This window comes from Notothenia coriiceps, unplaced genomic scaffold (assembly GCF_000735185.1).
Source record: "Notothenia coriiceps isolate Sejong01 unplaced genomic scaffold, NC01 NC01_scaffold00037246, whole genome shotgun sequence".
Classification (NCBI taxonomy): Eukaryota; Metazoa; Chordata; class Actinopteri; order Perciformes; family Nototheniidae; genus Notothenia; species Notothenia coriiceps.
In genome coordinates, this window is record NW_011369947.1 from 10,099,269 (window position 1) to 10,117,736 (window position 18,468).

At 40.9% G+C, this 18,468-nt stretch overlaps 1 protein-coding gene across 1 annotated transcript in view; it reads left to right on the forward strand.

Moving 5' to 3' along the window:
- The window catches only part of dchs2 (dachsous cadherin-related 2), a 29,939-nt gene that overhangs the window by 3,020 nt on the left and 8,451 nt on the right, over positions 1-18,468 (forward strand). Inside the window, exons 2-14 of the mRNA XM_010795574.1 lie at positions 1,586-1,777; positions 1,924-2,155; positions 3,405-3,641; positions 5,417-6,442; positions 7,512-7,699; positions 8,077-8,176; positions 8,263-8,432; positions 9,400-10,240; positions 10,639-10,878; positions 12,647-12,781; positions 15,856-16,065; positions 16,231-17,091; positions 17,180-17,293. Coding sequence (XP_010793876.1) covers positions 1,586-1,777; positions 1,924-2,155; positions 3,405-3,641; positions 5,417-6,442; positions 7,512-7,699; positions 8,077-8,176; positions 8,263-8,432; positions 9,400-10,240; positions 10,639-10,878; positions 12,647-12,781; positions 15,856-16,065; positions 16,231-17,091; positions 17,180-17,293 — 4,546 coding nt within the window. The remainder of the gene's footprint in view (positions 1-1,585; positions 1,778-1,923; positions 2,156-3,404; positions 3,642-5,416; positions 6,443-7,511; positions 7,700-8,076; positions 8,177-8,262; positions 8,433-9,399; positions 10,241-10,638; positions 10,879-12,646; positions 12,782-15,855; positions 16,066-16,230; positions 17,092-17,179; positions 17,294-18,468) is intronic.

The window sequence follows — 18,468 nt, forward strand, 5'->3', positions numbered from 1 at the left end:
CACACACACACACACACACACACACACACACACACTCTCTCTCTCAAACACATTGCACATACACACACACACACACACACACACACACACACACACACACACACACACACACACACACACACACACACACACACGCACACACGCACACACACAACCCTTTTTCCAGATGACCACTGTGACTTTGATGTGATGATGACAGATGTGATGCCTGGTACCACACTCTTGCAGCCTGGCACACGCTGAAGCCCATAACAAAAGAAGCCTTATTAACCAATGAGTTTCTATAAACATGACAGATATTTTGCACTCAATCCGATTAAATAGGAACTATAGGAATAGGAAAATCATTAAGGATATTTCACTGTTACAGTGGATCTTTAATGAAAGAGTTCAGACTAAAAAACAAGTCAAAGAAGTGAGAAAAGAGTGAGAGATAAACAGTGAAAGCAGCCCCTTTCATAATCAATTTAAGATAATGATTTCATTTCAGTTTCAATATTTCGTTTTTTTAAATCTCAAAACATAGTGACAAATTACCCAGCAGTCTGAAACCCAACAATCACTTTTTTATAATAAAACAAAACAGGGCAAAAGCTGTATCTTCAACTTTGAGGAGTCAATTGGCTTTCTTTACTTTATCATTTTTTTACCAAAGAAAACCTGCAAACGTATCCATTACAAAGGCCCATGTGAGATCTTTCTAATTTAACCATACCATAGTTGTTAGTGGTTTGGTTCTGTATGTGTTGGAGTTCAAATACTCACTGCTTGTACTACTGTGTAGCCAACACAACTACAAACAGAAATCCAAGATTTTAAAATGGTTTTCTTGGCAGACATAAAGAGATGTAAAGGCAGTTCAAAATCTTTCAGGGAGTGTATCTAATCAGACCTTGATCCATGGGCCATGACTGTAAAACTTCCTCTGATCAGAGTTCATAAACTCTGCGATGATATCATCTTTATGGCAGGAGAGCGAGCGCTGTAACTGTGAAATGTGTCTCTTGTCACGGCACAGTGAGACATGAAAGGCTCTCTGTTGGATCGGAGGCGTGTCTTTTACTCTGCAGTTTGGCCGGCTCTTCTTATTCCCGTCAGTTACAATCTTCACCCTTTGATTGTGGGGATTTCTTTATGCTTTTATTATGTTGACCTTCTTTGGCAGATCATGACAATAATATGATGCACGGATACTACAGAGGTTAAAGCTAAACATTGACTAATAACTGACAGTGTGGCACTACCATTCATAACAGATGTGTAGCAACAAACTTATTTGAAAAAACTGCAATCTTTATACTGGGAATAGCATAGGCTACTGTATATAAATATATTTTAATGGAAGAATTGGTCTGTGAGACTGCGTCTTTGTACGTAGCAGATATAGCTGCTTCAAGTATTTGCGTACACATGTTCATAAAGTTACAAAACTTACAAAAAAAGGCCCTGAAATACAGACAAACGCTCACAAATTCCATATTCCTTCCCTTTTAATACACATACTACATGCTATATTTTTCTTCAAATGTTATTTACATTGTTTTAGTGGCATTAATATAACTGTATGTTTCTTTACTTCTTCAAGGTTGTCGCCACAGATGCAGACAGCCCTGAGTTTGGCTCACTGCTCTACTCTCTGTCTGACGGGTTTGACATGCAGGACAAACATCCTCTCTTCAAAATCCACCCACAGACCGGAGAGCTGTGCGTCTCTCAGGATATTGATCGAGACTCGGGGCATACGGTCCATGACATTCTGATTAAAGCTGAAGATCCAGTGAGTGTATAAATAATTATATTTGACATACTGTGTTAAAGCCTCATCTCATAATTTATAACCTGCACTGTAATCATAACAAGATTGTGTCCTTTTACTCACAAACTACACGACACTTCTTTTCTCTCTACTTTTTCAAATGTCAGGGAGGCCTGAGCGCCCAAACCTACGTGCACGTCGAGGTGGAAGACCTGAATGATAACGCTCCGGTGTTTAACCCTGACGAGTACACCATGAGCATCAGCAGCCATGCTCAGCCCGGCACAGAAATCCTCAACTTGGTCGCTACTGACCGAGATTCTGGAAGTTTTGGACAGGTTATCTACGATATCCTACCTGGGGACATGTCCAGTTTGTTCGCACTGGACAAACAATCAGGTAGGCAGGCATTCGAATACTCAGACTTGTTAGTGTGTTAATTGTTTTGTACAAAAAAGGAGAGATGTCGGGTTGCAGTTAGAGAGTAAAAAGAAAAGGTGAAAACAGAGCAGAAACGTGTTTACCCTGCTAGTGATTCATAAATGTGTAGTGCCTTCCAGATAATTGTGTGGGCCAAGTCATTTTCTTTCTTCAGTGTTTTTATTTTATCTTTTACTTTGTTTAATTTGTTAGTTTTCTCTAAATTGTGGTTTGTTTTCAGAAGTGTTTTACTTCAGTGCTGCCATACAAATGGCACTTCACCAGTCATGATGCAAATCAAAACCCTGCTCACAGTATTATCAGAAGGTCACTCAACAATTACACATCATTATGGTTTTGAATGGGCTAGTCACGCTTCAATTACGTTTTTTAATTGGTTTTGATTAAGACTTCTCACTTACTAATGAAGTTGTGTGGCTGGCAGTCCCAGGGTTTGGGAATAAACAACAACCTTCTTTGTGTAAATCCCGTTGAGATGATTGCGCTCAGCAGGGGTTGCTAAAGCTTTAGATCCCCATGTGGCAGAATGTAACGCTGAATTTGTACTCAATTTAGTACTGAATTAAATATTTTAAATAAACATTTTTGTTTCAAAATCAAAGGATTTATACATGAGTGCTAAATACAATATGAGCTGTTTATTGTCTGAGATCATATTATGTAATGGGTTGTAAGGTAAATTCAGTTGACAACAATGAATAAAAATACCTGAATGTGCGTCGTGAATATATGTTTTTTGTGCTCTATTTGTGCAGCATAGATTTTCTTGAGCTTTTTCTAATCTAAATTGTGGTCACAGCTGTCTACAATGCAATTTATTTTAGTGAACATACAGGAGGATTTTCTTTTAAATTAATTAATTAACCATGTGCTCTATAATTCCCAGAGCCCGATGTGATGCATTCAAATTGTTATTTTTGAAAAACCAAAAGTCCAAAATCACTACATTGGCATGAAAGCATTTGAAATAGCGGATTGAACCAAAGAAAAAGTGGCATTCGTATTTAAAAAACATTTGACATGTTCAAAGGCTAAAAGTATTCAATCATCTAATTTTGGAAATAATCTTAATTCAAATTTAACCTATTTAAATTCAGAAAAATAAATAAAGAAACAATTCAATTGAGTGCTGTTTTTTAAACAAAGCAAAAAGCCATACTTGTGAATGACTGTTTGACCTGACTGTTATCCTTTTCTGTGCCTGCAGGGATGCTCCTCCTGACCTCCACCCTGACCCACCTGGGTGCAGCCAGTGTGAAGCTCTCAATATCAGCGCGGGATGGGGGGGGCTTGACCTCTGTCCGGCCTGCAGAGGTCACCATCAACGTTTTACGCAGCGCTCAGGCTCCAGCCGTGTTCCAGAGGTCGCACTACACCTTCTCAGTGCCTGAGGACGCTCCACCCGAGACTCCTGTGGGGACGGTGGAGGCCGTAAACCCAGCAGGTGAGGGCATATCTAAAAAGAAGGATTACCTGATTTTACTATTATTGGTGAAGAAAAAACAACAACAAATGATGAATCCAGGGAAAGTTCTGGTGATAGAAGAGTCTTTTCCTATGTATTTCGAGGAATAATTAATGTTTATTTGTAATGGACATTAGAGATTATTATAATGTCTAAAACTGTGAGTTATTTTGAATTTAGAAATATGGCGATACTGTCATGATTGTGGTCAATTTGGGTAACAGGTGCTTAAGGTAAAAAGCCTTACTAACGGTGTCTGACAGGGGAAACGAGCTATAACAGACCTAAACACATTAGGAAAAACACAAATGTTCCAAAACACATGCAAATGGAGACATTTCTTCCCCAACACATGCTGCAAATAAAAGAAACCTGCAGTTAAGAAAACTTTGCAACAAAAAACGAAATGTACTTATTAGAAAATGTCTGCAACATTGGACATGGCAGAAACAGTATTTAACAGGATTTGTCAGACAAAGGATTTTGACAAAGACAATTGAGCGATCATTGTCATTGCTCAAATCTCCTTCCAGACATTAGAAGGCACGCTGTGAAGATTAATCTTTAATCCTCATTAGCCACATGTTCACATGATAAGGGTCAAAGACAAAGGTACAATACATGTATTATTGTTCTTAAAGGTCAAAGATAATCCTGAAATAACTATAGGAAATGAGTGTAGGATTAATGGTAACTATAAATATGTATATTAAAATAAATACATTATTTGTTTTGTGAGAGTTTATTTGATGTATTTGAAGGTTTAAGAGAGTAATGTTTTATATATTATGAATTAAAGTAGGACCTTGATTAAAGGAGTTGCAGCTGTTAGTATTTTGTATTTTTCTACAGTAACATAAACTAGAGTCTCCTCTCTCTGGAGAGTTTCCCGACACCCCAGTTTACAGGATTATCTCCTTATAGTCCTCGTGTTAGGCACATCCACACCTCTTAGCCTTCAGCAGCTAAACCTCTCCACCTCTCAGACAGTCATTTAAGGTTGTCCATTAACAGATTAGCGCTGCAACTTAGTGGAAACAGCAGAATGTGTTTGACAGAAGTTGAGGAGCGCTAAGCTCTCAGCTTGTTTCAGTGGTTTGATAGTTACTGTTCGAGACAAACAAACACTTGGAGGGGATTAATGCGATCTTCTGAGCTGTACTGTAATTAATGTTTGTTGCTTACTGTGTATGTGTTGTGATAATCCTTTACTATATTGGACATAAAAATGAATATACTCATTTAAAGTTGCAGTTGGCTTAATTTTCAAATATATATATATATATCATTCTTTATTTTCTTAATGAACTATGTTGATTCATAATTTAAAAATGTCCTTCTACCCTTTTTTTGTATCTCACTTTTTCCTTTACCTTAAAAATAACCCTCCCTCCCCCCATAACTGTTTTCATTGCGCCATCCTTTAACTATTAAGTGACTTAAAATGTTGCTTTTTTTGTCTCTTAGCTTTTACGATTGTAAAATCTAAATGTAGGACTACTTTAGTATAGTGTGTTCACCCACATAAAAAAACATATAAAATAACATATTTTTGCACCTTTTTCCTCAATTTATGATCAGCAATCAGCAATACAAATAAGTATTAGATATTGTATACAGATGTTGTATTGCTGGGAGCAATCAAAGATGAAAAATCAATTTACGTCCATTGGTTTGAGGGGGATTCAGAACTGCTTAAAGTAATGGTGGGCATTTTAATGTCAGTTTATAATAATAACTCTTTGTCTTCACAGGCTCCGAATCCGTCTCCTACCGGATCTCCTCTGGAGACCCTCAGGGTTTGTTCTCCGTTCACCCGAAGTCGGGCCTGATCAGCAACATCAGACCTCTGGACCACGAGGTTCAGCCGTACGCTCTGCTGGTCCTTCAGTCCTTCACCGACACCTCTCCAGTCTACAGCACCACTCAGGTCAACATCACCATAGCTGACATCAACGATAACGCTCCTATTTTCCCCAAACTGGGCGACAGCATCACAGTTTCTCAGAACACACGCCCAGGGACAGTGCTATTCATCGCTCATGCACACGACTACGACAGCGGGGCCAATGGGAGGGTGCAGTATCATCTGAAGAGTTCCAGAAACAGCACATTTGTTGTTGACCGAAACCTGGGGACAGTTACATTAAATCAGAGTTTAAAGGTGGATTATGAGCAGAAGTACATTCTGGAAATCATGGCTAAAGATCAAGGAGAACCATATCTGAGCTCTTCTCTGACCCTCACGGTAAATGTGGACCGCACCGCTGCTGAAGACAGCCTCGCCTTCGAGACACTAGTCTACCAGGTGGAGATAGGTGAGGGCTACAGGAAAGACTCGAGGGTCATCCAGGTGAGAGCGCACCGCAGCCGGGGGGCTCACATGTCCACCTCAGGCCTCACATACTCCTTGGAGGGAGAAGCCGGATTTCCTCCTGCTCCGTTTCGAGTCCACCCAAACACCGGATGGCTGTATCTCTCCCAGAGTCTGGACTATGAGACAGAATCCATGTTTCGTTTCCGAGTGCTGGCCAGCGGCCCGGAGGCCTCGCTGGGGAACATGACGGCCACAGCCACAGTGACCGTGCTGGTGCTGGACATCAACGACAACCCCCCGGTTTTCAGCAGCGAGGTCTACTACTTCACTGTGTCCGAGGGGCCATCGCCTCAAGGCCTGGTGGGAACCGTCAAGGCCCTGGATAAGGATTCTGGGAAAAATGCCCAGCTGTCCTACATCCTGCTCACAGATGGGAAGTTCTTCCGCATCAATGCTAAAACAGGTAAAAAGATTCAGAATAATATCATCATTTTGAGGGGAAGCTTAGACGTACTTTATTGCTCCCAAATTGTGATTTTTTTTTCATACATCTGCATGTTAAACCTAAGCCCCAAGGTCCCCGCCGGCGGGTACTTTTTTATTTTTTTCATGACACTGTGTCTCAGGGGTTTTTAATATTTAAGAACCTATTAATGTGTAATACCAGATTAACGGAAAGAATCTCAGCTAACTGACGATACAAACCATTTTTACCAAAACAAAACACAATTCTCATAAGAAGCATCTAAATGACCCCTGAGCGAACGCACTTTGGCACAGAACTCAAGATAAAAGATATCCTTATTACTTTTCGTAGCTACACATACAAGATATCTGATTAAAGCTGAGGTTCCACAGATTATATAGGTATAGTATCATCACTGAGCGATCCGAACTCTTGACAGGGGAAGCAAACACAGACATCACAACACGTACCTTTACGGAGCTTTTACGGGAGATCTGTCTCACCGTAGCTGTCAATCTGATCAAAAGACGTGTTCAATGGCATTAAAACGAGAACAAACGCGGCTGAATCGGTTAATCCATACGTTGATAATGTNCTTTTAGGGAGATCTGTCTCACCGTAGCTGTCAATCTGATCAAAAGACGTGTTCAATGGCATTAAAACGAGAAAAAACGCGGCTGAATCGGTTAATCCATAGGTTGATAATGTTTCTGGGTAATTATTTTTTTAATTTATAATCCATAATTCCATTTTTATGTAAAAATCGGAGAGTAAAAGTAAAGAATATACACAGTACACGTGTGCAAAATAGTTGCAGTTGTTTTTTTCCATTACAAATGTTAATTCAAATCCAATGTGTGAGTACATTTTATACATATTGTCCAGGGTTATTGAAAAGGAAAACAGAGGAAAATCTTGTTAAAAATCAAGAAGCTAAAGAAATTATGATGCTGGAAGTTTTCTGCTAGCCAGAGGTGAGATTTCCTGTATCCGAAATCCTTCCTGTCAACCGTAACAGCCCTCTGCTTACCTGTGCAGCCATCCTCACCTTCATGTTCCCTTCCAGGTGAGATTATCAACTGGGTGGCGTTGGACCGGGAGCAGCACAGCCAGCACAGTCTGAAGGTGATGGTGACCGATCAGGGCCACCCTCGCTTCAACGCCACCGCCACCGCTCACATCCTGGTCACTGACACCAACGACAACACGCCACAGTTCACACACCTTCCCGCCAACAAGGAGCTCAATGTTCAGGTAAACCTGTTATAATCTTACCTGTATGTTGTCCTATTCCTATCCTATAAGAAGCATTCAAAGTTGATGTACTAAAGGAAAGACTAGTTCAATAAATCATATTATTCACATTATTCAAATTTAAGATTGAGAATGACATTTATTCGTATTTTGTCATGGTGTTGATGTGATAAATTATGAGGACAGAAAAACAGCCCTAATTTTCAGATGATATAACATGCGTCTATAACCATAGTGATATAAAAGATCTGAATATGCATAAGCATTACTTGCAACAAAGCAGGAAAGAAGTCCTAACCAGAGATATGTGTACATCTTTTAAATGTGTAGTGTTATTGATATGTTTTTTAATAATACATGCACCTCTCTTTATGCAGATATGGGCTGAGCTACCTGCAGGATCCTTGGTGACGAACATGTTTGCCAAAGATTTAGATGCAGGAGAAAATGGAACAGTCACCTTCTCAATGGTCTCAGGTAAGACATGTACATACATCATTGTTATGCACTTCTACAGTATTATTGATGAGTTCCTGAGTATCATCGTCCTGTGTTTCTCTCAGCTGATTCAGAGGATGAGGGTTTCGAACACTTTGAGATCGACAATGAAAGTGGAAACATCAGAACAACAGAGTTTTTTACCGATAACACCAAACCGTACTACACTCTGAGGGTCAGTGCCAAGGACAGCGGAGCCTCATCTCTGGCGGACACTGCAGTTGTTCATGTACAGGTACGATCATCCCTCCACTTTATGCTGTCAGTGAATATATATTCTATACCTGTATGACAATTATATGGATTGCAATTTTATAAATGGCCGTAGTATCGATGCCCTGTTAACAGTCTGCCTTTCTCTGTTTTCAAAAACAACATATTGAAGTTTGTTCAGTTCCAGTAAAGGAAACGGTCATTTTTTATGCTTGTCTCTTCTCAAGCATGTTCATAAAGTAATTTCTCTCTGTTTGTATCCTGTGATTGTGACTTTAAAATGATAGCAATCCCATTGTAGTTTGCGCAGGGACATTAAATACCCAAAGGTCCTAAACGCGTTAATTTAGGAAATAATTTGATTTAAAAAATATATTTCATCCAAAATGATCTATTTACATTACATTACATTTCATTTAGCTGATGCTTTTAACCAAAGCAACTTACAATGACCAATTACAGGGACATTCTCCCTGGAGTAACTAAGGGCTAAGTGCCTTACTCAAGGGCACACTAGTGGTGGTGTTCCAGGCGGGATTTGAACTCACAACCTTCCGATCTTCAGCCCACCTCACTATCCTATTTAAATCAAACCAAAAGTAATTACACTAAACTGGACTCCATCCTTTGCATGATATATACTCGACACACTTTTACAAATGTACAGACCCAAAATGTACAATTTTATGATTTTTCATAAGAAAAAAACAAATGTCTAAGTTGCCCATGTTTGGCACCAGGGGGAGACATTTATTATCATTTTAAAGAGGCTTTATATCAAAGTCTTAATTTAAAGCACAGGCTGTTTAGTTATATATTCTGAAAGTTTGAAATGTTTGTCCCTAAAGGGTAGCCACCTGACTCACTTCATTGCTTGTTTTGTCTCTATCGCCCCATATTTTGTATTTTTTCTAGTGTTTTCTCTTATTATAATATTACTGTGACTCCTCTGACATTATTGTCTGACAGTGTATTTGTTTGACCTGCAGGTTCACGGATTAGAGACTCTCTACGGCCAAACTAACCAGCAAACCATGAGGCGTTTCACGGTGAAGGAAGACACGGAGCCAGCGACTGTCATCGGCTCTGCTGGGGTTTCATACAAAGGGAGATTCCAGTACTCCATCTCCGAGGGCGACGGCAGCGTTCACTTCGGCATCGACAGCTCTTCTGGTGACATTTACATCAACCAGCCGCTGGACTACGAGTCGGCCATGCAGTACTTGCTCATGGTGCGAGCTGAGGACGTGGGTCTCGGCCCCGGAGTGAACATGTCCGTGCTGGTGTGTGTGATGGTGGAGGATGTGAACGACCAAACACCCTGGTTCCCTGACAAACTGGTGATGTTGGGCCTGCCGGAGGACGCTGCGTCGGGATCGCTGGCGTTTGCTTTTCATGCCAGGGACGCTGACGGGACTTTTCCTAACAGTGCCCTCCGCTACTCCCTGACCTTTGACCCTCAACTCAGCAGATCATCCCGCTTCCCCTTTCATATCGACCCTCTCACGGGGAGCCTGACTGTAACAGCACCTTTAGACCGAGAGACCAACCCCAGCTACGCCTTCACTGTGACCGCCACCGACCAGGCGAAGAGGAAGGAGGAGAGGAAGCAGACGTCAGTGACGGCTCAGGTGTTCCTGCTCGATGTGAACGATAACCGGCCGGTGTTTGTATCAGCGGACACAGTTCAGGTGATGGAGGACGCAGAAGTGGGGACTCTGCTGCATCATTTCATAGCCATAGACGGAGATCAGGGTGAAAACGGGGTCGTCTCCTTCATCATCATCGCTGGAAACAAGGAAGGACTGTTCACACTGGAGGAGAAAACAGGTAGGATTCTCACAGGGTATGGATTAATGATAGATAGATAGATAGATTGATAGATAGATAGATAGATAGATAGATAGATAGATAGATAGATAGATAGATAGATAGATAGATAGATAGATAGATAGATAGATAGATAGATAGATAGATACAGTAGATAGATAGATACAGTAGATAGATAGATAGATAGGCTTTCATTTTTATTTAAATAATTGTCTTATTATGTGTGATGACACACCGTAAGCAACAGTCAATGTTAAAATGTGTTACAAAACATCCTGATGAATCAGTGGGTTTTGTGATTTGTTTTGTTCCAAATAAAGTTCAGAAAGTTTTAGCCACTTTTACTTGCAAGTATTAGAGACCAACAGACTTGTTTGATCCTCTTCCATCTTCTCCAGGCCTCCTCTTCCTCTCCGTCCCTCTGGACTATGAGACTCAGCGTTTCCACCGCCTGACGGTGCGTGCGGTGGACCGCGGGCTGCCCTCGCTCTCCTCCACCCAGACTCTGACAGTGGAGGTGGGGGATGTGAACGACCAGGCACCCGTCTTCAGTCAGAGCATCTACAACGCCAGTGTGGCGGAGAACAGAGACCCTGAAGAGCCAGTGGTCAGGGTCTCTGCCACTGATACAGACTCAGGTAATACTTGTAAGCTTTTGCATGTTATTAAATACATGGTAAAGTAGGATTAAGGCTCTCAGGTAAATGTTAAACACCATTCTATATAATCAATGGCTGCAACAAAATATAATTTTTTAACATTTAACTATTATTTATGTTCTGGTTCTTAGAAACTCAGATGAGCTGCAGTTTTCATTCAGTGGCATACAAATTCAAATAATCCCTCTGTGAGCTGAAGATAGCAGTACGCCTTTAAAGGGCCTAGATGGCAGCACTAGCATGTGTCCTTAAGGCCTCAAAACCACTGACTCAATATGCATAAAACCAAATACTTACACTTTATAATTAAATTAAACTCTTGCTAAAGCGTCTAACCTCCAACATAATGGGGTGTTTTGTAAATTATGAAGACATGAACAGTTGTCTTGTTTCCTTTTTTGTTGCATTAAACCCTTTTGTATTCAAAATATACGATATATTGAATCTATTAAAACATTATTCTGTTTTAGCTTTAGTGTAATACTGTAGTTTGTTTGTATTATCTTTAAGCAAAGTACCACATGAGAGAGCACAGTCTAGCAGCAGCTCACTCTGCCATGTTTGGGTTAAACTTCAGCGCTGCAGTGAATCAAGGTTATCGTCTGTTTTGTTTCAGTCCATTAGCACTTTAATTCAGACCGACCCCTGCCTCTTTTTCCCCTCATGTTGTACCATTTGTGTCTTTTTCATGACCACTGTATAGCCCAGCAAATCTCATTCATCTGAACCCTAATATTAGTCACAAATCCACACATCAGTCCTGTTTATTTTAACACGTTGTGCACAGGGCCTCCTATATCCCACTTCATCCCATCATGTTGACAGTAGGAATCCTTTTAAACAGTGGAGGTGGAGGGGCATGTGGCAGGACGATCTGTACAGGAGGGGTTTCAATGTGAACTTTGAATTCTTGGGGGTGAGAATTGTCCAAGAACAGCAAGCACACAGATCCTCAGGGAGATTTGAAAGGTCCTCTCTCATGATGATTTCCATAATCCAAGCCATCTGTGCCAATAGGCGCCGTGTTTTCATCCGTCTCCTCGAATCCCCTCGTCTGGCAGCGCAGCCCGCTCTCCCACCAGTCTGATTTGATTATCATTTGTGCTGCTTTCCCCCCCCCCCCCAATGCTCCCCAAAGTTGATCATTGTTTTGTGCCTGTGTTGGTCTGTGTATCCAGTTTCCATGTGTTGGAGTCAGTCAGAGATGTGCAATATCAGCGAGTGTGACAGCTAACCTTTGTAGTACTCCGCGTGGCCTGGACTTCACTTTGTTCAGCAAATGTTATGAGGGTTTTTTTTTTAAAGAATAACTTTTCTGTCCTCTGTGGCAAAATGATATCATAAATGCAATAACATAGGAATGAGCATGTGTCATTCAAAGGTTTTACAGTTCTGTCTGCGCACAAAAGACCTTCTAAATTGATCAGCGGGGCTTTTTTGAGTTCTTGACATGGTCTCTCAACGCCCTTTTCAGATGGATGAAAACGATGTTTCTAATAACATTTGAGTTATAGAACCATTGGCAGGGAAATTGTTATCCTGGCATACAACAGACTACATGTTGTTTTAGTCAAATGACAAAGAAGAAACATATTTTCTCATTTAGGTCCAGACAATAATTGTATACATCCACAAAATAAGCTTTCAACACTTTGTTTAGAGATTTCTATTGCAACATATTTCTGTTTATATTAGTGCTTCTAGTTTTAATGTAATGTAAAACATACATTTTTCTCTTATGTTCCAGAGGAGAATGCCGTGGTGTGGTACAGCCTGTTGCCCGGACCCGGCTACGAGCTCTTTAACATCAACCCGTACACCGGTCTGATCGCCACCGCCTCCCACCTGGACCGAGAGCAGCAGCAGCATTTCACTCTCAGAGGTAAAACACAAGCACATAAACACACACTGTTCAAACCTGTTGTCAGGCAAGGCAAGTTTCAAATTCAAAGTGCTTTACGAAAATTAAACCTTAAGAGCATTATATATAGGACAATGGAATCACATCACAAAAAAATATTTCAAAACAGTCATTAAGAGAATATAAAAAAAATAGAATAAAACAGATATGTAGAGTGTAAGAGAGTTATGTTATCTTATCAAAAGCAGCAGCAAAAAAAGCCTGGATTTAAAATAATAATAATATAAGAATAATAATTTCATGTATATAGCACACTTTAAAAACAACGTCATATGACAATGCTATAAGGAGAAAATAATAAAACAAATAAAATAAAAAGTTATCTAAGGAGAATATTGAATAAGATATGGTAATATAAAAAAAGGTTAAGAGCTTAAAAGGTTAGGATTAAAAATAGGATTAGAAGCGGTTATAATTGCAGCCGACAGACACAGCAGTGTACATAACTTCTCTGAAACACACTTTTGTTGCTAAGCTGTTTGGATGGTCATCTTTGTGTGTAACATGTGATTTAATAAAATCCTGCCCTTTCAAAAACCCTGTGTAAGTCAAAAACACATGCACTTACTTTAAATAAAAGGTGCTTCTCTTCACACCAGAGGAAGCTTTATTCACATTATTTTAAGCTTAATTTAACTTCCAAAGGAATATGAGAAGTGGCTCTACATCACACAGCCAAGGCCACTTATTTAATGATCAAGAACATTGTTAAAACAGTCATTTTGGAGCTACATGGATAACACTTTGATTGGTTCAGCTCAGCAGGTGAGTACATGATTTATCACATTGAATGTTTTCTAAGCTGAAATGAATCAAAGTGCCCATGATGCAATGTCAACGGGGAACAAAGAGTTTTTACAAGTCGGGAAAGTGCTATCAATCCAGACCCAAATGGGAGGACATTCCTGCCCTCCCCCAATAAACACGTTTTTTATTATTTATAAAAAAAGATTTAATCATAAACTGTGAACTTTATTGCTACGATGTATGTGATGTCAGATAGTAATATAAGAGTAATAAATGAAAAGCAGGTATGAAATACTATATGACAGTAAAACAAGAATAAAGTTTAAAAGGGGAGTGATTTGTAAAATATCCATAAAGAAAAAGAAAATCGGTTTACAGTTCTGTTTCATATGGGTGTTGAGAGATGTATCCATAGATCTCTTCATTTTGCTCTCAAAGTGCACCAGATTGATGCTTTCAACTTCAATATTTAAAAATCTTCCCGGCGGAGCATCCCCCCAGACCCCCCTAGAGGAGGTGAGGACCTAGAGGAGGTGAGGACCCCCCTAGAGGAGGTGAGGTCCGCCCCACCCTATGTGAGGTCCACACACCACCTATAAAAATAACACTTTACCCCTGCTTACACCTATATGCCGTGAGCTGATTATCGAGCCTTCATTGTAACAGTCGCGGGTACACTGTGCGTGTGGGGAGTGTTGCAGTAGTAAATTCAACTGTAGCCCGGTACATTAATGGGAAACTCTACATGTTTGAGCACCCTCTATGAAACGTCAAGCTACCCCACAGCACCCCCAAAAGAAAATCTCTGGCGTCGACACTGGCCGCGGCACATGACGGTTTTATGTGCCCTCCCATGAAAATCATATGCCGGGTCTGTATCAATCGCAATGCATTGTTGATGGTTTTAAAAAAAACTGTTAATGTTGATTTCACAATTACCAGATGGACATATGTTAAACATGTTGTCTGCAAGTTGTATTGACCAGAAAGACGTGTATCATCTATGGCTGTGATCTGGATTTACTGCATGAAGTGAGAATATAGGCACATCCAAATATTTAAAAGTCTGTGATCCTATTCTTTGTATTCAATGTTCCAGCTTTGCTGCACAGTTAAGTCAATGTTTGGCTCACATCTTCTCACTAAAAGGGTTATAAAAAATATCATGGCCTAAAGCGGCTAAAACAAAACATATAAAGTCTCTATCAAACACAGATATTTCTTTCTCTGTTTCTCATTCTCTACCTTTTCCCTTGACATGCTTCACAGCCAGAGTCATAAAGAATTCAAGGTCGTTGTTTCAGGGCAACGTAATTCAGCAGATTGATTTATGTTAAGGAAACAGTAGACTTTTAAAGGGCTGAGGTACAGTCTATCTAACCTCTACTGAGCTGTGCTTTTTGAAGTGTTTGCTTTCACTCTGTCGTGGGAATACACTGCAATTACATTCAAGCTATTCATTGGTGTTTAGTGATTGCTTTCAGATGTTTAATCGTGATATTTGTACAGTCAGCAGTTTAATTAACAATTAAACATAGTACAACAACATATAATAACAGGAAAGAATAAATGTATTCAAGCTTTGCCAAAATCATGCAAGGCTTATTGGGAAATACAAAAATATGTGGGGATAATTTTCTCTGGCTGAGGATAAGTTTGGAAAGAAAGAAAATACAAAGTTATTTTCAGCTTGTATTAAAAACTGTTGCAGTATAAGTTATCTTGACAGGACTTTTATTGTATATATTTCTTTCCCTTTCAAGGTCTGTACTGCCATTAAAATCTTATCTGGCATCAGTCTTTGGTCAGCAGAGAGGGAGAGTTTTGACCTCTTAGAAAAACTGTATTTTTCCATACTGTGTAGATTGTCACATGTAAAACATATGTTTCACATATAAAGCTACAGTGAATGACTGTGTCTTTGACCTCTCTGAGCTCTTAACCAATAGCTGCATTTCATATTAAAGTACTTCCGGGACGGCTCTATGGACGGCATTATCGTCGTTTGGTCTGTCAGTCAGTCTTCTACTTTAGTCAAGACAACTCGACACCTTTTGGATGTTTCTGCATATAATGTGGCACAGATAGTGGATGAATCCAAAATACTTTGTTATACACTGGACTTTACCTGTAGCTCAACCCTCGGCTGAAATTAGTATGTGTCCCACACGTTCAGTCCAAAAACATGCAAGCGTAATGGCATTCCTACCAGCCTCACTTGTTATTTTGTGTGTTACAAATTAGCACATTTTAGCATGCTTTTGATTCCTTTTGATTCCTGTGTGCAGTCCAGGCTCGTGACAGCAGCACGCGGCCTCTGTCGGGGACGGCCACAGTGCTGTGCTCGGTGCTGGACGACAATGACAACCCTCCGGAGTTCATGCAGTCATCGTTCCAGATCAGCCTGCCAGAAAACCTCCCTCCTGGAGTGGTGCACACTGCTCAGGCCTCGGATCCAGACCATGGAGAAAATGGAACTATACACTACTCCATTTTAGGTAAGGAACCCAGAATATTGCTCTGTAAGTCAAACTAATTGGATCACAATTTGATAGTTTTTGCAAAAATGTTATTGGAACTAACATTATACTCACCAAGTCAATAGATACTCCGAAGCTGTGATTTAACAGATGTATTCTATAATCTCTTTCCACTGTCTTTAGGTGAGGACTACAGAGGTCGTTTCACCATCAACAGCCACACAGGGGCTGTCAGCACCACTCAGGTCCTTGACCGCGAGGAAAGGCAGAATTACACTCTCACCATACAGGCCCGGGACTATGGCCCCACCCCGCTCAGCTCCACCACCCAGCTCCAGCTGCTGCTGCTGGACCAGAACGATAACATCCCCTCCTTCACCCGTAAGAGCTACCACGCCTCCGTCAGCGAGGGCCTACCTGCGGGAGAGGAGATGCTGCGGGTCAGCGCCTTTGATCCTGACGAGGGGTCTAACGGGGAGCTGACCTACTCTCTGACCGAGGACAGCAGCCAGGGGGCCTTCTCAGTGGACGCCTTCACAGGAGTGATCCGCTCCACCAGGGCTCTGGACAGAGAGAGCAGAGCCCAGTACTCCTTCAGAGCTGTGGCCACTGACGGCTGCTCTCAGGGGCCGCTGAGCTCTGTGGCATCGGTGACCATTCAGGTGGAGGATGTGAACGACAACGTGCCAATCTGTGAGCAGAATCCCATCAACGCATGGGTTTCTATGAGGACTCTACCAAACCAGATAGTAGCCACGCTGTCGGCAACAGATGGAGACCAGGGTGACAACGGGACTATTCAGTTTACGTTGTCTGATAAGGAAAACCTGTTCGACATCAACAGCGAGTCTGGAGATATTTCACTGAGAAGGCGAGTGAGAGCAGGTTTCTCTGAGAGGAAGCTGCAGGTTCTGGTTTCAGACAAAGGACAACCTGCTCTGACCTCCACCTGCCTGGTTTTCATTTATCTCAAGGGAGAACACGAAGGACTGCAGTTCACAAATAAAGTATACAATGCTACTGTCAACGAGAACAGCAGAGCTGGTACGTTTTAACCCTCTTTATTCTTCCTTTTTTCACTGATCTCACTGATTTAAAACCTCATCAACCTTTTTACCCTCTTTTTGTCAAGGCACTTGGATTGCAAAAGTGGAGGCCAGTGACCAAACCAACAGCAGACAAAGGATCACATACAACATATTTAGTGGCAATGAGAATGATGTTTTCTCCATCAACCGTCACACGGGTAAGAAACGTGAAATCTTGTAACGGAAAACATTGCTTTTGTTCCTTTTTTCTCGCCGTCTATCCAAAGTTGTTGCTGGAGTTCACTGTTTATGATTAGCAGATGCTATTTTTGTTATATATGCAGGAACATTATCCATGCTTCCATCATTTGAGTTAGGCTAAAAGCTCAAATTATCATTCACTCATCCATTTTATTTTCCACAAAACCATCCAGAAAATGACTTTTGATTTCCAGCCTTAAATTGTTTATGTACAGCTAATAAGAAAACCCTTGTTGTTTTCCGTTTCTCTTTTTAAAATGCTATTTGAACTAATCTGGTTCATCTGGTTGTTTATGTACCCGTATTTCCCAAATAATTATTATTGTTGCCTGCCTGATTGTATTATAGTCTAAGCAAACTCTTTTTTGGAGTCATGTTAGCATAATGTAGTATGTAAGATACAGTTAAACACATTATTATACTGACATAGGAACAAATACTTTCTTAAGGTCACCACAAAAACTTGAACCTAAATATGCTTCTGTCAGCACCTTTCTTAATCAATAAAGATTGTTGTTTTTGATTCAATTGCTTTCCTCCAATTTGATTTAAAGGTCCCATGTCATGGCCATTTCTACTGATCATAATTCCATTGTTGAGGTATACTAGAATAGATTTATATTGTGCAATTTTCCAAACTCACATTGGTTTCTCATACAGTATCTCTGTATAGCATGTGTATTCACTCTCTGTCCTAAACGGCTTGTTGCAGCTCACACACACACACCTGCAGCCTGGCTGTGGGTCTGTCTGTGTGTGTGCTCGGGGCCGGGCCGGGAGTCGCCATGTCCCGCTGTCTCAGGTGTGTGAGGAGCTCCGCGGATTGGTCCATTTGGATCGTCGTTACGTGCAGGGGCGGACTGGCCATTGGGAATACCGGGAGTTTTCCCGGTGGGCCGGTGCTGTGTGTGGGCCGGAGGGCCAAAAAAATAATAATTACATTTTTTTCTTTGCCTAAATCCTACCAGCCCACATTTGTAAGTGTTCCGGCAACTCCCTGGGCTGGGCTGGTCCGTTTTGATAGGCGATCTATGTTCTATCTATCAGATAGTCTCACTTTCACACATCAGGCCCGTAGCAGCTGTCACTGCGCAGTGAACAATGTTGGACGGTCCAATCCAGAGAGTCAGTG